The sequence below is a fragment of the Lipophrys pholis genome (assembly GCF_963383615.2).
Source record: "Lipophrys pholis genome assembly, chromosome: 8".
Taxonomy (NCBI): domain Eukaryota; kingdom Metazoa; phylum Chordata; class Actinopteri; order Blenniiformes; family Blenniidae; genus Lipophrys; species Lipophrys pholis.
In genome coordinates, this window is record NC_137630.1 from 3,264,048 (window position 1) to 3,282,439 (window position 18,392).

The 18,392-nt window shown below is 42.6% G+C and overlaps 1 protein-coding gene across 1 annotated transcript in view; it reads right to left on the reverse strand.

Moving 5' to 3' along the window:
* Window positions 1-356: 356 nt before the first annotated feature.
* Window positions 357-18,392, reverse strand: part of clcn6 (chloride channel 6) — a 39,864-nt gene continuing 21,828 nt past the window's right edge. The window contains exons 15-23 of the mRNA XM_080469640.1: window positions 16,853-17,006; window positions 11,747-11,903; window positions 11,140-11,246; window positions 8,977-9,163; window positions 7,437-7,597; window positions 2,488-2,644; window positions 2,297-2,404; window positions 2,092-2,217; window positions 357-2,021 (exon numbers count right to left, since the gene is read on the reverse strand). Of these exons, the coding sequence (XP_080325766.1) occupies window positions 1,941-2,021; window positions 2,092-2,217; window positions 2,297-2,404; window positions 2,488-2,644; window positions 7,437-7,597; window positions 8,977-9,163; window positions 11,140-11,246; window positions 11,747-11,903; window positions 16,853-17,006 (1,238 nt within the window). The 3' untranslated portion in view covers window positions 357-1,940. The remainder of the gene's footprint in view (window positions 2,022-2,091; window positions 2,218-2,296; window positions 2,405-2,487; window positions 2,645-7,436; window positions 7,598-8,976; window positions 9,164-11,139; window positions 11,247-11,746; window positions 11,904-16,852; window positions 17,007-18,392) is intronic.

Below are 18,392 nucleotides of genomic sequence, written 5' to 3' on the forward strand. Positions count from 1 at the left end.
GACCGATGGGACCGATGGGAAACCCCCCCCAGCCCCCAAGTAAGGTGTTTGGGGTTGCTTTACTGCCTGGGTAAAAGGAGTTTATCAGGGCATCCTACAGGATAATGTCCAGGACCAGGGAGGGACACCACTGGCTGATGTATGTCAAATCACATGTTATTCTAAAAATAACGCAGATTTCTAAGTTTCCACAGGATTCACATACTTTTGTTTGGAGAATTCGGATTGCAGGGTAAATGTCACCTTGAACAAGGAGAATGAGTGCTTGACTCTCTGCTGGAGGTTGGAGATAACGTGAGTCACACTGCAGTGAAATGCCATCGGTTTTATGTTTTCGCTGTTCGGGGGCTGATAATGAGCTTAAACGTTTGATTTATTGACGGCAGGTGGACAACACATAGGAAAGACGATGTCTCTCTCTGTACTGAACATTTCTGATAATACACAATCATTATAAAAACCAAAACAATCTAAGATCTTATGGAAATGTAAATCAAAATGAAGGAAATAAAAGAGAAAACAAGCCCCGACCTAATAAAGCTGTTTTTCTGTGACCTGTTTAAACTCTAAGATGCTTTAATTCACGGCGACAATGTTGTTTTTTGTTGAGGAATCATATGGTCACGGAAACTGAAAAAGAATTTCAAGAAGAAAAAATAAATACACAGAATAGATAGTGTGCGTTGCTTTACATTGATATACTATTAACATCAGTTTTCTGTACAGATACACACACCAAAGAACTGTCTTTAATTCATATTTGAGGAAAATAACTGGAATGAGGAACCAGAGGATTGGACCTGAAAACCATTTCAAGACTTTACAAACACAAAGCAGCTGCGATATGAAGTTTTCTTAAGGTGGATTTTTACTGTTAATCTTCTAAAATTGGTTAGTTTGAACTAAAACAGGCAGTTTAACGGTCACCTGGACGAAAGACAACAGAAATAACTGGACATTTGTTCAGCGCAGAATGATGCATTTATAGAAATGAATAGGAACTTTATGACCTTGTGATCCACAACCAGAAGTCCACACGGGTCACGAGGACACGTTTAGTGCATTTATAACCCAGTAATCACACCTTAAATTAAAACAGAGAAAATGATAAAAGTGCAACAGTGACGATGAAAAGAAAAGTCCTGGGAATGAAGGAAGTGAGGAACAAATGTTTTGATTTTGGCCTGTGAGCAGAAGCATGAGGTCACTTTCACACCAGAGCAAAGTCAAACTAAAGAAAAGTCAAAGCTACACTGGAGAACCGACCGACTGAGACCATCAGACCGTGTGAGAACATGATCATTTAACAAGAGTTAAGCTGGTTCCCAGCAAAAGGAGACATGAACAGCTGAAGTGGGTTGTCGGTTTGATTCCCGTCTTTGCTTGTCCTTGAGTAGTGTGTGTGTGTGTGTGTGTGTGTGTGTGTGTGTGTGTGTGTGTGTGTGTGTGTGTGTGTGTGTGTGTGTGTGTGTGTGTGTGTGTGACGGATCACGAAAATGTATTAATTACCTGAATAAATGTTTACTACTGGTTGCTGATCCAGTCTCCATGTGATCTTAACGTCCTGACAGGATCTACCGTCAGAAACAGATTCCCACAGGGAGGGTACGCTCTGTCTCCCTCTGACTCATCAGTTTTCACATGAAACTTTGACTGGCCAGTGAAGCCAACATCAGACCTCAGAGAAGAGCTGAGGACTTGTCTCACTTCATTATGCAGCTTTAATGCTCTCCAGTAAAGTCTGATGTGGGGAATGAAGCTATATTAGAAAGTATTTCCCTTTTTTGTTTTTCCTGTTCGAACTGAATCACGATGTCGGACGTTCTGTAAAGCAGAGAGTTAGTTTCAGGTTAAAAAATGGCCGTATGGGATCAGAGACAGCGAAACACTGAGAAACCTTTCCAGGGTTAAAGGATGAGGCTCGGTGCGACGTCCACAGGTCAGATCGTGATGTAGTGCTGTCGTAGTTTGGCCACCAGGAATTCGTGGGTCAGATTGTGTCTCGTGATAATTCCAACAATCTGAAAAAGACAGACGGTGATGAAGAGTTTGTACCAGAGGAGCAGGGTGGAGCCCTCCGTCAGGACTCACCTCCCCGGTGGCGTTGATCACTGGTAGGTGTCGCAGGCCCATGGTGCGGAACAGGTTGAAGACCTGGGAGATGCGGGTATTCGGTGAAACGGTGTAGGGGCAGGAGTTCATGTAGGGGGTCACGTCCTGGAAACACACAGATCTTTATTCAACACACCGGGACGGCAGCGACCGGTCTGCGGAGCAAACGTGTGCTGAGCTGTACCACTATCATGCGCGGGTTGAGCAGGGCCAGGTCCAGGTCGTGGATGTCCGGGTACCGAGGGTAGTCTTCGGTCATCTCCGCGTACGACAGTCTGAGCTGCGTGGCATTCTGTCATCAGAGATGCAGGGAACATCCCGGGTGAATAAAAGCTCTTTCAGACGCTCATGTAGAGACGTGAACGTGTGACTGACCGACTGGTTCTCTGCGTAGCAGACACCCCGAATCAGCAGGTTGACCAGCTGAGAGCGCAGGATGAGTCCGTGGAAGGTGAGCGGCCTGAAGCGCTCCTCCATGGTCCACTCCTCACTGGGAGACTGGTCTGGATACAGGTTTGGGTACGGCGCCTGCCTGTACACAGGGTCCAGATCAGAGCACAGGGTTATGATCCGAGGCCTGAGAGCAACACGCGGGTCTACAACAGACAGAAAGGTCATTTACAGGGCAGAGTCACTAGGAAGGCTTCAGTCTTTGAACGCAGGAAATATTGTTTGTTTACCCAGTTCATAACTGCAAAGTTAAAACCTCTGAAAGAAATACCAGACAAAAGAAAATACTCCTATCTGCCTTGGAGTCATTTAAGTAGACAAACATGATTTGCTTCATCTAATAGATTTGTTTTATCCTCATAACCCAGTAAGACCCACTGTTGTAAAACTACATCATGTTTAGATTCCTACAGAAACGACAGCATTTCTTTCTTTCTTTTCCAAAAGAAAAGAAACACAAGTCCAGTGTTCAGGCCACAAACTCACACAACCTGCAAACGTATCTTCAGACTCATCTCTGTCTTCTTCCACTGGATTTCTCAAGATTCAAGTCAGTAAAATGCCTTAAATAGATTTTTTAATAAAAACATAAAATGTCATTTCTGCCCCAGAAACATCTGAGAGGTGAAATTATTATTGCACATTTATTTCTAGTTGTGGGTTTTGAGTTTATGTTTGGGTATAAGAAGGAGTGAGTGAACGTTATCTCTCTGCTGTGGAGTTAGTGCGCCCTCTAGTGTCAGCTTCTCTCAACTGCAGCAGGTATTTATTCACACTTCAGCTTTTCAAGTAGAACTGTACATTATTTGTGAATGATACTTCAAACAACTCACACAGGTCCACATACACCTGATCAGGAATAGACCCAAAGCTTTTCTTCTGCTGAAATATGACAGAGAAGCTTCAAAAAACCTCAGACTCATGAAGAAAAACATCTGATTACAGTTATTTTCCAATCGCTAACACGATAAAGTGAATGCATAGCACAGCGATTCAGAATGACACACGCAGAGCAAAACCTCTCAAGTCTCCAAAACTCAACACATTTTCTGCTTGACACACATTTGGACATTCAAAATGGCACTTTTTAAATGCACAGAACACGGTTCTCTGCATGAGACACAACAATCTCACATAAAGTCACATGTTTCAGAACAGGGACATTTAAAATGACCAATTAGCTGATATGTGTGAAACCCGGCCAAACACCCCACTTCAATCAGGAAGTAAGACAACACAATGTCCAACTACATTCAGCCAGTCAGTCTGTCTACATTGGCTCTCGTTCTCCAGCAAAACCAAACCACAATGAAAAGACTTCAGAATGTGAATTGAGAGAGAAACTCTCAAAGAAACAAGGAGTAGATGTAAGTACAATAGTGACTGCAGTACAGTACACATAATACTGTTTCTCAATGTGCTGGAAAACAGGTATTCCCTGACTTATTTGGTGAACAATAAATAAATAAATGTATCAACAGCATGTGTGTATCTGCAAATAATTCTACACATGTTAACAATCTGAACAATTTGAACTATTTTAGTATTATAGCAAAGTTTAGTAAAGATGAGAGTGCTTCACTTTATGCCCAACAGTGTGGAGGTGGTTAGACAAACATCAGGTAACATGAATGAAGTGTGAGCCGCTTGGTGCAGCAGTGTGATTGTGATGTATCTAGTTGTATGTAGTCTGTATGTAGTTTTGGTTGCATCTTTTTAAAATTTTGATCCGAGAGAACGATATAGAAAGTGGACTGAGTGGCCATAGAGAAAAAGAAACAACGGCGTGGGAACGAGATAATAAGTCGTTACCTCAAATGAATAAAGCAAGGGAACCAGATTATTTAATCTCTGGCCGCAAGATTCTTTACTTGTGGCCACGGAGGGAGAGGTCTGTATGAGGCTGTGTTGCTCCGCAACAAGAAGAACAACAAGAAGAACAACAAGAACAGTGCTGGTAAAGTTAACGATCGGGTAAATGTATTTAACGGCTGGTTAAACAATAACGGAGTTTTGAACCACCGGGCCCTGGTCTCTGTTGTGGTCCTGTTAGATCTCAGCGCTGCTCTTCATACCACACCACGTTCCAAATTATTATGCAAATTGCATGCAAGGGTCATCAAGATTCAATTATTTGTTCTTCAATTAAACTTGAGGAAGGTATTGTGTGTCAGGGCTGCTTGGATCACTGAACTCCATCTCAGACTGATAATTAGTTTGCCAGGTGAACCCAATTAAAGGAAAAACTACAGAAGAAGGATGTTCCTCATTATTAAGCAGAACACCAGTTTCAAGCAACATGGGAAAGAAAAAGAATCTCTGCTGCCGAAAAGCCTCAAATAGTTGAATGCCTTGGACAAGGCCTCCCCTAACCAGTGCTCACAAGCAGAACCGGCTGCAGTGAGCCCAGACATACATGAAGACTCATTTTCAAACCGTCTTGTTCACTGATGGGTGGATGGTCCAGATGGATGGAGTAGTGGATGGTTGGTGGAAGGTCACCACCACCCAACAAGGCTGCAACGTCAGCACGGAGGTGGTGGAGTCATGTTTTGGGGAGAGAGCTGGTCGGCCCCTTTAGGGTCCCTGAAGGTGTGAAAATGACCTCTGGTAGGGCTTTTCCACCAACAAGAACCAGGTTCTAGTTCAGGGCCGGTTCTTAAATAAGCACCGCCAAAGAACCGGTTCTTTTTCCACCGTTAACGGAGCCAAGTGGGAGTCACGGCATTACGTCACTCCAAAACGTGATACGTCACTGATTTCAACAATTTGGCGCTGACAGTGCTCGTAGAAGAACCAGGAGACGGACTGTACCAGTGGTTTGATCCGGGTCGCTCCATCTAGTCTGACCTGAACCTCTGATGCACCAAAGAGACAGAAAAGATTCCGTCTCTTTGTCTCTACTGGTGTTTTTTCTTGTCTTGCTTTAGTCTGGAGCCCCGGAGTGGACATAGAGGAAACAATAAATAAAAATAACGCGTGAATGAGTGAATGAGCGTGAATTCCCCCATGCTTCAACATGGAGGAATGGAGGTGTAGAATGATAGAACGAAGCTCTAAAAGCTGTTTCCATGGCAACCTACATAAACACACTGATTAAAGTTCTCTTTCACATGAAGCGCCATTAGAAGTAGTATGTAGTTTGTTTTGAAAACACAACATGCTGTGTTTTGATACTGTGTTGGAGGTTTTTTTGAGGGGATATTCAACACAGAATGATCTAATACATAGAAATACAGTAGTAGATCTCTACCTGATTGTGTATGTCTACACAGTAGACCTACTCTAGTAGATCGTTTACTTTGGTATGAAAACTAGAGGCTCTATATAGTGAAGGATCTACTAGCATATTTCTACTTATTAAAAGTCCCTCATTCGTCCTCAGACAGGACCTTTCTTCACCAAATGGACTTCTTCAGCAGCCACAGAGGGTGGTGCTCTGGGGAGGTGATGGAGGCCGGGAGTGTAGTGATGGAGGCCGGGGGTGTAGCTCAGGAGGAGGTGATGGAGGCCGGGGGTGTAGCTCAGGGGGAGGTGATGGAGGCCGGGGGTGTAGCTCTGGAGGAGGTGATGGAGGCCGGGGGTGTAGCTCAGGGGGAGGTGATGGAGGCCGGGGGTGTAGCTCAGGGGGAGGTGATGGAGGCCGGGGGTGTAGCTCAGGGGGAGGTGATGGAGGCTGGGTGTAGCTCAGGGAGTCACGGTACAGGTTCTTTTGACTATCAGAGTAGACCGGAGTACCAGAGGAGAACCAGCACACGGAGAGAGAGAGAGAACATGAAAACTCCACACAGAAAGGCTCCTGCCGGGATTTGCACCGAGACCTTTTTTTTGTTTTAACTGGACCTTGTGGCTGTGAGGCGAGAGGCTGTGGACTCTGTGCATTCAGGACCTGGTGAGAGGAACATGTATTAACGTGTCCTATTATTTAGTCCTTTATCGTCTCCCACTTTAGACCTTCTTCCTTCAACTTTCTCCTGGTTGAAGGAGGTTCTGCGTCGCAGAGTGACGTAATGCAACGTACCACAACGCGACTTGACGTCGTGCTGGAAATGAATCGTTAAGAAGAATCGAACACATTTAAGGTGTACGATTCCCATGGAATTGATCAATTGGAACCGGTTCTCAGTCAGAACTAGTTTTCGATTCCCATCCCTACATTTCACTGTATTTTGCAGCAGAATGTTTCATTACAATTGACTGTATGTTAAGATTGTTGTAATTTTTAGTACTAATTGTGTGATCTGGCAAAATTCATCCTGCACATCCCGTAAACTCAAAGGTTATTATGGTTTTATTTTACCAGTCCAGCCACTCAAGATGAAACTGGACTGTATGTGGCTTCTGAAGTTAAATTTTATTTTGTATTTATTTTGTATACCTCTTTGTATATATATTGTATTATATTCATATATATATAGTATACATCTTTTTATACACAATGCATTAGAATGCACAATTTACCCCCCCCCCATTAATGTGTATAAGGATAACTTTTATTCATTGATGAGAAGAAACCAGACAGATTAAACGTGTATATTCCTTCTAAATGTAATAGTTCAGGAGCTGCTCAGTCATCATTTTTAGACGTCAGAAGCAGAAAATGTTGTAAATTAGATCTGAAACCAGATTTTAGTCCAGAGTTAGATATGGTATAAAGTATTTGATGAGATATAGGGTGGGTTGGGGGGCGGCAGGTCATATTTATTTAAATAAAACAGTTACTTTCACACTGTAAGTGAATTATATACCGCCTTACTGAGATGTTCAAATGTTTTTCTTTTTATAGGTGTGTGTGTGTGTGTGTGTGTGTGTGTGTGTGTGTGTGTGTGTGTGTGTGTGTGTGTGTGTGTGTGTGTGTGTGTTGCGTGCACTACCTCCTCTCTAACATGACCTGCAGCATGTCCTCTCTGTCCTCTGCTGGTCTGGTCATGGCGCTCTGCTCGTCACAGACGTTTCTTAACTCGCTGGACGGGTACGACTTCATGGACTGGCAGCGGCGCCACTGTTCACCCGCTCGGGAAACCACACTGGACTTCTACATTTGGAACAACACGAGCAAACAAGTCTGACAATACGACAGAGTCAAAGAAATCTGAGCAGGACCCCCGACCCCCATCAGCTCCCCGAGCGCCGGGACGCGGCCGCACCTCTGCTTCTTAGAACTAGGATGGTCCAGGTGGAAAAAGAAACCTCCCCAAGGGGATTCAAATAGTTTGACTAGTTAGTTACTTCGTGAGTTAGTTAGTTTGTTTACATGAAGGGAAGTCAAACAAAAAGCCTTTCCACAAGAATTCACACTTCTTATGTCAGGGAAATTCTGTAACTTAATGTCTCCACAGTGGATGTGACGGAATATTTATTAAATATAAAATGTAAATTTAGCTGATGAAAGGCTTATATATTGATCATGATATACTGAGTGATGTATAAATTAACACATCGTAGAAAAGGTGCCGAGTCCAATCCAATGGTTCACTGACACACAAAATCTATTAGAAACACAGAATACTTCTTGTTAAATTAAAAAAAATTATAATAATGATAATACCAATACTAACATACGACTACAAACCTGTCATTAGCTGAAACAGTTCATCTATATTATGGAGAATAACAGTAAAGAATGACTTTAGTTAAACATTCCAAAATGTTGTTGAATATTAGTCTTTCATACTAACAGTGTCTTTTCTCCTCTTGGACCCAGTTTTAATCAGTTTGTTTTTGTTTGTTTGATTTCTCTGCTCCTGTGACCAACATGTCTGATGTGATGTTGACATAATGAAGTAAATATGATCCGGGGCAGCAGGACTTCCTCCGACTGGATCAATCTGTTGACATGGGGAGCCTGAACGCACCGTGCACACAAACATGTTCAGATGTGAGTTTCCTGATAAACATACATTTCTGATATATTGTGCAGCCCTAAAAGATGGTTTACAAACAATAAACTTGTTTATGAACATCTTCACGTTTAATAAAACGTGCCAAGATAATAAAGAAGAAGAACTTGTAATGTACAAATTGAAGTTGAAGCTGCATCTGATTAGATTAGAGATCCTGTCATTGGCCCCCCGGGGGGGTTATTCTGGATGTAGGGGGAACCGAAGAGGTTAACACACAGAAGTACAAAGGTAAGAAAAACTAAATAATATGAATATATCAGGAATATAACATAGAAAATATACACAATGAAAGTAGAGTAATAAATATGCAACGAACAGTTTTCCAGAGCTTTTTTTTTTGCTGACGAGGCGTACGAAGCTGCGTCTGACTTTAAGTGAATGTAGACGGTTCCCTTGCTTCGTGCTGGTCATCATCATCACATTAACCCCCCCCCCCCCCCCCCCCCACCCCACCCCACCCCCACCCCCACCTAGACCTCCATGTCCAGAGGTCTCAGGGTGAGAAGCTCACCTTGTAGCGGATGTTGTTGCTGATGAGGATGTTCCCCTTCATGAAGTCCTGCTCGTTCTGCCGGTTCTCAGTGACCACGGGGAAGGCGTGGTACACAGTGGTGCGCAGGATGGAGACCAGAGACTGGACCCGTGTGTGAGGGTAGACGTAGGTGAGGTTGGGCTCCATGATATCGCTGGCTGTCAGCCTGAAAACAACCACACATGTCACAATCCAAACGTGAGCACGGTTCACACAGATTTCCTCAGAATTCTTGAAGATGGGACACGAGAAGGACTTTCTGCCTCGCCTGGGGACGCCACAGGCTGAGTGTGTTCTGTACTTCCTTTTTTCATCTTGTTTTTCTTGTGTGGTTTTTATTCTCTTGTTGAGTTTGCGTACAGCATTTTGTCTGGCGCTGATTGTTTCATAGCGCTTGATAAAGGATCCGGAGGATCAGGGGGATCAGGCTTTTTCACAGCCGTTGTTTTTTCCACTTTTAAATCTTGAGACGAACTCATTCTAAAAAGTTATGAGAGGAGATTAAATGTATTTTTGCATTGTTTATGTTTGAAAAATATATTCTGACGACTGAATTTTTTTGCAAGTGTGATTGATAATTGTAAAATAGGCTTTGGGTCAAAAGCAAAAGTGTCACAGTGATGACACATGCAGACCAGAACAATTCAAAATCGCTTCAAATATGAACAGAAACTACATTTTCTCCTACATTTAGAGAAAGTAACATATCAGTCTGTCTCATGTGAGTTATAATCAGTGGTGGACCTGGCCACCATTTATTGCTTCCTTTGAAAGTGTGTCTCCTGACAAATTTGCCTAACTTGCACAAGCTCTGTACTTTGAATACTAAATGTTTGATATAACTTTGTCATTTAGATGTAGGCTGCTTTATTTGATATGTTTAACAGTGTTTTAAATAACAATCAAAAGACATTGATCAAAAAAAAAAAAAAAGAAGCAACATGCCGGAGCAACATCTGAACACAAAGTGTGGGACAACTCCAAATGTGTCATTTGTTTTAGTGCAGTTATTCTTAGAAAACTTCAACAGCTTAAAAAGTTATTATCAATCAATACAGAGCTGAACTTTAAAGGGGTATTATGACGCAAAATTCACCGTCTAAAGGTTTTCCAGCAGTACTAATCGTCCCCATACCTGGACTGACGCCCCAGAAGTGAAGACAGTCTGTCCTCTCTCTCCCTGGCTTGTTTCAGGTTTTAAAAAGTGTGTTGCTCCAACCAGCCAATCAGAAATCAAACCCTATATAGTGTCATCGGGGGTTTAGCCAATCCCAATCAAGGTAGGCCCTCCCTTTGACTCCTCCCACAATTAGGCAGCTCTGCTCTGGCACATGGCACCACGAGAGGAAGTCCTTCCTCCTCCTCCCAAGATGGGCATGTGTGGGTGGAGCCAGTCCAGCTCGCACAGACACAGCAGATTCTGAATGCAGCTCCTATGATCCAATATTCAAATGGCTGAATATAAAGGAAAAGCTGGATTTGGGGCAGTAAACTTTGAATACAATGTTTTGGACCAACAAGACCATGTGAAAGTGTTGAAAAGCTGCATAATATGACCCTTTTAACTTTAACTGGTGCCAAATAGAGTAAAATGTGGAATGTTGCCTTTTAACATGTATGTTCTGATGGACTCGGTCTCACAACATGACTTTGATTTCACAACAAGTCACTCAGCTTTAACACCTGATCACAGATCTCTCAGCTCAGGTCTCAGTTAGCTGTATCTCTGATACTCAGTAGATACTTTCAGTAGAAAGGTTTGAATTTGTATTTTTTTACACTTGATGTCATCCTGTGGGCAGGAATGGATCCTCTGATGGTGTTTGACACCTGGCTTACACCATGCACCTGCATTGCCCTGCAAAAACACCGCTAATACCTCAGATTTGTTCAAGACCTTAAAACGTTGATGAAACATTTAAACACACTATGTTTGTTACAATAAAAAAAAAAAAACTGTTTTGTGCGCGAAATAACTGGAAAAATGAGTCTGATTAGGATTAATTATCTGAACTCAGGAAGCACAGAGGATCAACTAAACAGACCAAGCTGTTGTGGTCTGTATATGTATATGTGTATGTATGTAGTGAGACACTTTTCTGTGGAGGCACAAAGAGAACAAGCTCCAACAGCCAGTCTTACTTATCCATTTCCACCTCGGTCTCCCACTCCAGCAGAGGAACTCCTCTCAGTTGGATGTGGATGTCATAGATCCCCTTGTTGAAGAAATCTCCAGTCCATTTGGCGACCTGATCACAAACAGAGAACACTTTCAGGCTATGTTCCCACTGCAGCCGAGCCAATTCCAATATTCTGCACACAAGTGACCCATATCCCATCTGTTTTGTGACAGTGTGAATGCTGCACAGCAGACCCAGACCAAGATCACATGAAGTAACAAATCAGATATGGATCTGATGTCTTTCAATGCAATCGCCATCTGAAAGTCGTATTCTCATAAAAACATCAAAAATTCAACATAACTGAAACAATGGATTTGTTCTTAGTTTTGTTTATTTTATTTCATTTATTGATTTCTGTTTATTGAACTGATCAATCCAGGATTTTTAGATTGTTTCTGGAAGATTGAGGAAATGTGACGTCACATTAGTTTGAGTCATTCAGCTAAACAGTTTAATCAGATGAATCAAGATAAATACTTAAAAGTTTCAGATTCGAATTGTCTTAGGACCAATTCAGACCGAAATAAGGGCTAATAGTGGAAAAGAGGGAAAGAGTAACGCTGCACCATGAGAGTGATCATGATGGGAAGCCCGTATGTGATTTCATTGGTGGACTCGATGAGGATGACCGTCAGACTGATGGTCATCCGGACCACTCCTCCCAGGAAGGACGCCGCTCCAATCAGTGCAAAGGTCCCAGAGTAGATGTCCATTCCCAGCTTCCTGGAGGAGAAACACCAGACGGCTCATCAGAACCAGTGAAATCAGCATGTGATGGAAGTTTAAAGAGAATTGATGCTGTCAAACGAATAAAATGTTCAATCCGATCAATCACAGGGTTGCTGTGGATCAACTTTGATTAGCTGATTCATTTATAATCAAAGTAAATCACATTTCATATTGCATGAGCAAACAGATTGAAGAAAGAAAGGAACATCTCTGCACTTAACGAGTTTATGAAACACCTGTAACCGTTCATGTTTTTCAAAACAAAGCTTTGAGATGAACGTGTTCCTGTCTGTCCTTCCTCAGCAGATACTAAGACAGAGTACCTTGTTGACGTTGTCCTACAGGAGACCTGACCACTCCTTATTGACATTGTTGCTGCAGCTGAGAACAGTCAACAGAATCCCTGACTCACGTTTGCTTCTTGTTAATTTGGTATTTTAAACTGGAAGTGATTCCTTGAAAAGAGAACCCCTTCCTGCAGAGTGTGTATAATACTATAATAGTCTTGGGGTTTTTTTATTACTCAAATTCCGAATCAAGAGGGCCAACTGCTTCTTCCATATCGACCTGGTTTCTCTGACTGTCCCTACTGGATCGACAAGTCAACTTGGACAAACGTCCCGTAATGTGTTGTCAGAGACTTTTCTGCACTGTCGATAGATTAAATGTCTGAAGTTTTGAATCAGATTAGTCATGATGATTGATACCACAATACCACGTCATTTTTTACAGCCCGAGTGTGAATCAACCAATCAGCTCATTTCACCTCCAAACACCTGCATGGACCTCAGATGTTAGTCAGAGTGCGAGCTGCTCTGCCTCGCTCGAGGGTCCACACCCTTTATAACCAAGAAACATCTTTTATTTGAAGCCACAAAACAAGTCGAACCCAACTCGACACATAAAGCTTTAGTTTTGATAAAAATACAAAAGCTGTGTCTTATGTTGGATTTGAAAAGTTTCCTAAGTTTATCAAAGCTCTTTTTAGTTGATTTAACCTTAACAGAGACATTTTAGTGGTTTTGGCTGTTTTGCGTCTATATGTTAATGCTTCAGCCATCCGTTAGGGCTTTTCCACCAAAAAGAACCAGGTTCTAGTTCTGGGCCGGTGCCAGTTCTTAACTGAGCACCGCCAAAGAACCGGTTGTTTTCCATTGTCAGTGGAGCAAAGTGAGAGCCACGTCATTGTGTCACTCCAAAACATTGTACATCACTGATTTCATCAATGCAGTGCTCATACAGGAACCAGGAGACTGACTGTGACATCGGTTTGATCCGGGTCGCTCCATCTAGTTTGGCCTGAACCTCGGATGCAGACCAAAGAGCCAGAAAACATCGAGTCTCCTTGTCGCTCTATTTGGGTTTTTTCACCTCCGTCTTGCTTTGGTCCGGAGCGACGGAGTGGCCGTAGAGAAAAGAATAAAAATAATAACACCTGAATGAGTTTGGGGCTTATTTATCAACATTTGGGCATTACATTGTGGATTTCTGCTCCTTTCACTTTATTTCTGGACGTGTCGGAATCAAAAGCTTCAACATGGAGGAATGGAGGTGTAGAATGATAGAACGCTGCTCTACAGCCGTTTCCATGGTAACCTAGGTAAACACACTGATTAAAGTTCTCTTTCACATGAAGCCGTTAAAAGGCTCATTTTATGGCTAAAAAATCCAAGCTTTCATTTACAGTAGTATGTCGTTTGTTTAGAAGTTACTGATGTACCGAAAGTATTGCTTTATTATAAAGAAGTTCTTTGGGGTAGAAAATAATAATGGGGCGCCTCATAGTGGAGCCGCATGCAGACCTCAGCCTTGCAGTCATAACTCCATACAGGACCTGGAATTGAAGTCAGTCACAATGACGTTACCATGAAAAGTGTGGAAAGAAAATGACAATGGAAAACTGCTTCTAAATTAAATATCCGACGCAGCTGACAGGACAGTGCAGGAGCACGGCAGCACCGGCTCTGTGATCACGATTAAATTATCTCCTGCCCTCGTATTATCATTATGCATTATATTAGCATTATATATATTGCATTATATTGCAACTGTGAGAAACCTAAAACGTGCAGGACACTGGCCCTCGAACCCTGCTGTATATAGTCTGAACAAGCTGCAATGTGCCTCACACTTGGCACATTCCATCACATTCAGGTCCTCATCACAACTATATGATGACTCTCAGTCGAAGCGCCACTTGAGAGTATGGCTGTGGCCATGGTCGCCATAAAACAGGAAGCGCAGTGTAAATAATCTGAACATGGTCTGATTGGCCTAATATTTCACAGGTTTGATCAGTGAGGGTCTCAGTGAGGGTCTCAGTGGGGGTCTCAGTGGGGGTCTCAGTGGGGGTCTCAGTGGGGGTCTCAGTGGGGGTCTCAGTGAGGGTCTCAGTGAGGGTCTCAGTGAGGACGGGGACCCAGTAATATGGAGCTAATTCTGGTTCTCTTACCAAGAGGAGACTTTGGAAACTCAGCATTTCTCAGTTGAAGTGAAAAGCAGCAAGCAGGAGACTCAGGCCGTTTCTCAATACGCGTACTTGTCCATACTTGGGTTCTCAGGAACTTATGAAACGTCATCAGTCGGAGACCAAGTACTGATCCAGTTCATAGTGCACATCTCGCTGAGATTGCATGAAATACACACCGGGCTTGTGCAGGCTTGGGAAGCCAAATGACTCATAATGCATTTGTAAGAGATACTGGAGGAGAAAACACAACTTTCAGAACTAGATCTGAACTATTAGTATCATTGTTTAAGAGAATGCTGTTTTAGATGAGAATAAAGTTGTTTAATATGTTGACACAAGGTCGATATCTCCAGATCCCATTTACTTGAAGATTTGTTGCGATGTTTTCAGTGACTGTGGATCCAGACGGCCGGCTGAGATGCTGCGGGCTGGGATTTCTTGGCAGTAGTTAAACGTGAGATATAAAAGGTTTTGTGTAAATCTAACGGCATCTGTGTAAAGTTTAATTTGTTTTTGAGCAAATCTACTCGGCTGAGAAGAAGGATCATGTTTAAAATGAGAGGTGAAGATACTATTTACCATATTGTTTTGTCTCAATTGTACTGATGTCTTCTACTCGTTATATTGGAGAATGCTGTGCATTCAATCTAACACCATGCATTATTTAAATCAAGGACTACTGAGGAAACAGAATCCTGATCCAGAGGAGAAGAGGAACTCATCCAGATGAGGATGGGAGTGAGGATTGTTTTTCAATGCTTGAATTATTGCATGTATATATATTATTCATACATGTATGAAGAAGTTATTAAATTGGACATGTGTCATTCTTTTTGTTTTTATGTCCTCCTCAGAGACTTCGAGATCACTTCAGGGGTGGATCTGATGACCAAATAGGCAGAAAAGGTGATAATCTAAAGGCCAAATAAAGGTTATTCACATGTTTCTTTGATTTGAATTACACAAGAGATGCTTCCTGCCACTGCTTTTAACGAAACGACTTGAGTTTTAGTTTGTCAGCCCATATATGAAACGTAACACGGACAACAGAACAGATGCAGTGGCCCCACAATAAAGTGAACTTGAGCAGTGTGAATATGTTTAGACACTCAGATTTTATTGGATCAACTATTCAGCCTTTCTTTAGATTTGGACCTTCAACGAGAGGAGAAGCGTCATTCTGAAAAAGAGTCTGCTCTGCAAGCTGAAGCAGCCATTTGCAGACTGGGACAAGTATCTGAGAGAGGAGCCTCCTGTTAGCTCTGGCACAAGAGAGAGGACACTGAGAGTCCGGAGGAGGGAGGCAGCGGCCTGGCAAGTCACTGCTGACCTACCAACTGGAGGGGGTTGTGGTTCAGAGTCGAAACACCCAGTGAAGGTTGGGGACCACCCGACCTCTGTTCCAGACCCAGGCTTCACAATTTAGCCTTGGCCTGGACCCTAACCCTTACTGTCTAGATAGAGCTTCTCAGGCTGGTTAATCTAGGAAATCATGTTACTGTCTAGATAGAGCTGCTCAGGCTGGTTTCATCTAGAAAATCATCTTACTGTCTAGATAGAGCTGCTCAGGCTGGTTTAATCTAGAAAATTGTCTTACTGTCTAGATAGAGCTGCTCAGGCTGGTTTCATCTAGAAAATTGTCTTACTGTCTAGATAGAGCTGCTCAGGCTGGTTTCATCTAGAAAATTGTCTTACTGTCTAGATAGAGCTGCTCAGGCTGGTTTCATCTAGAAAATCGTCTTACTGTCTAGATAGAGCTGCTCAGGCTGGTTTCATCTAGAAAATCGTCTTACTTGTCTAGATAGAGCTGCTCAGGCTGGTTTCATCTAGAAAATCGTCTTACTTGTCTGGATAGAGCTGCTCAGGCTGGTTTCATCTAGAAAATTGTCTTACTGTCTAGATAGAGCTGCTCAGGCGTGTTTCATCTAGAAAATCGTCTTACTGTCTAGATAGAGCTGCTCAGGCTGGTTTCATCTAGAAAATCGTCTTACTGTCTAGATAGAGCTGCTCAGGCTGGTTTCATCTAGAAAATTGTCTTACTGTCTAGATAGAGCTGCTCAGGCTGGTTTAATCCAATAACAGTTGGAAAGTATTTGGATCAGTGTGAGAACTGTAAATAATATATGTAGCAGTAACAAGGGTATTGTATAGGTGGTGCTGTTGAGTCATTCTGCCAGTCACGTGTATTTCCACCAGGTCTGATGTGTTTTCAAAGTTTTGCCACTATTCGTGTACATTTAGGCCCTCAAAGACAGGTTTGTTTGTGAAAGTACATTTACAGTCCTCTGAGGAGTTCCAATAGGATGCTCGGACCTGAATAATAATTTGAGCTAATCAAAGAAGATTCCTGCAGAGCCCGCCCAGGACATTGATCACTCATTGTGTCGCCCCACACTCCTCATGGCAGCATCTCTACCTGCGTGTCGTATGAGTTGGTAAAGTGTTGAAAGCTTGAGGAGAATTCTTCTCTTACACTTTGAGGATATTTGCAACCAGACGTCCGAACGCAGCTCCGCACAGCAGCGAGGGGACAAAGAGACCACTGGGGACAGACACACCGTACGTCCAACACGCCAACAAGAAGTACAGGAGGAAGAAGATGGACAAGGTGACCGGGCTGAAGATACCTGAGGGGACAACAACACAGGCTTATTATCATCTGCGTATGTACAGTCTCTTTTTTTGGTGAACATCCTGCTTCCGGAGTAATTATTGTGCAGACGTGGGACCTCTTCGCTCCCTGCTTTGCTTTTGCTTATCTTTGTTTTGTTTTCCTACATTTCCCATACCTCTACAAGAGAACTTTTCAAAGAAATACTTTTGTTGACGGGAACATCCTTTCATGTTTTCGTTTCTGGCACTGCACGAAGTTGGTTTAAATCTTACTTGCAAGACTGTGACTGTTCTGTGTTGATTATGAATCTGAGCAAATGAAAACAACTTGTGCATCTACATGCTCCCGCTGGCTCAGAACATGGAAGATTACATCTCCTGTCATAGTGATGCAGATGACACGCAGCTCTATGTGAATGACCACAGTCCCTCATACCTGCTGATTAAGTGCAGAAAGGAAATAATTGAGTGACTGTGTCAGAACTCTCTACAGCTAAACACAGAGAACACTGAGCTCAATGTTAAAGCCACATTAATACAATAACAAAATCAGGTGACTACCATCTGAAAAATATTGCTAGAATTAAAGGATTTCTGACCCAACCAGGTTTGGAGAAACTTGTTCATGTCCTCTCCAACACAAAGAGGGTGGAGCACGTTACACCAACACAAAGAGGGTGGAGCACGTTACACCAACACAAAGGGGGTGGACCACGTTACATCCATGCTCCAATCTCTGCACTGGCTGCCTGTGTGTCAAAGGATTGACTTCAAAATCTTGCTTCTGATCTATAAACCTGAGAATGGTCTCAGGCCTCAATACGTCTCCGATTCACTAGTAGAATATGAAACATCCAGACTGTTGAGGTCCTCAGGAAGAGGTTTACTCACTGTTCCTACAGTCAGAAGAAACAAGGTGAAGCAGCTTTTAGTTCCTACCTCCTCACCTGTGGAACAAACTTCCTGAACACCTGAAGACTGCTGACACACTCACTTCTTTTAAATCAGGACCTAACACCTTATTATTTGCACAGGCTTTCAAATAAACAATAGACTTTACTTATTTTTAATCCCTTAAACTCCCATTTGAACAGTGATTGACTTGACAATTGCTCCTTAAAATTAATTGTGGATTAATTTTTGAAATGTATTTGTTAATATGTCTCTTTTTTCTGTGAATCGCGTAAGGTCGATGTTGCTCTATAAATAAATTTGCCTTTCCTTGAATGACATACTGTATCTCTGGTTTGGTCTGGCTCTGTGCTGCAACAGCAACCCCATACGGATGGATGGATGGATGGATGGATGGATGGATGGATGGATGGATGGATGGATGGATGGATGGATGGATGGATGGATGGATGGTGAGTTTAAGCAGCATTAGAGCGGGAAGCATTTTA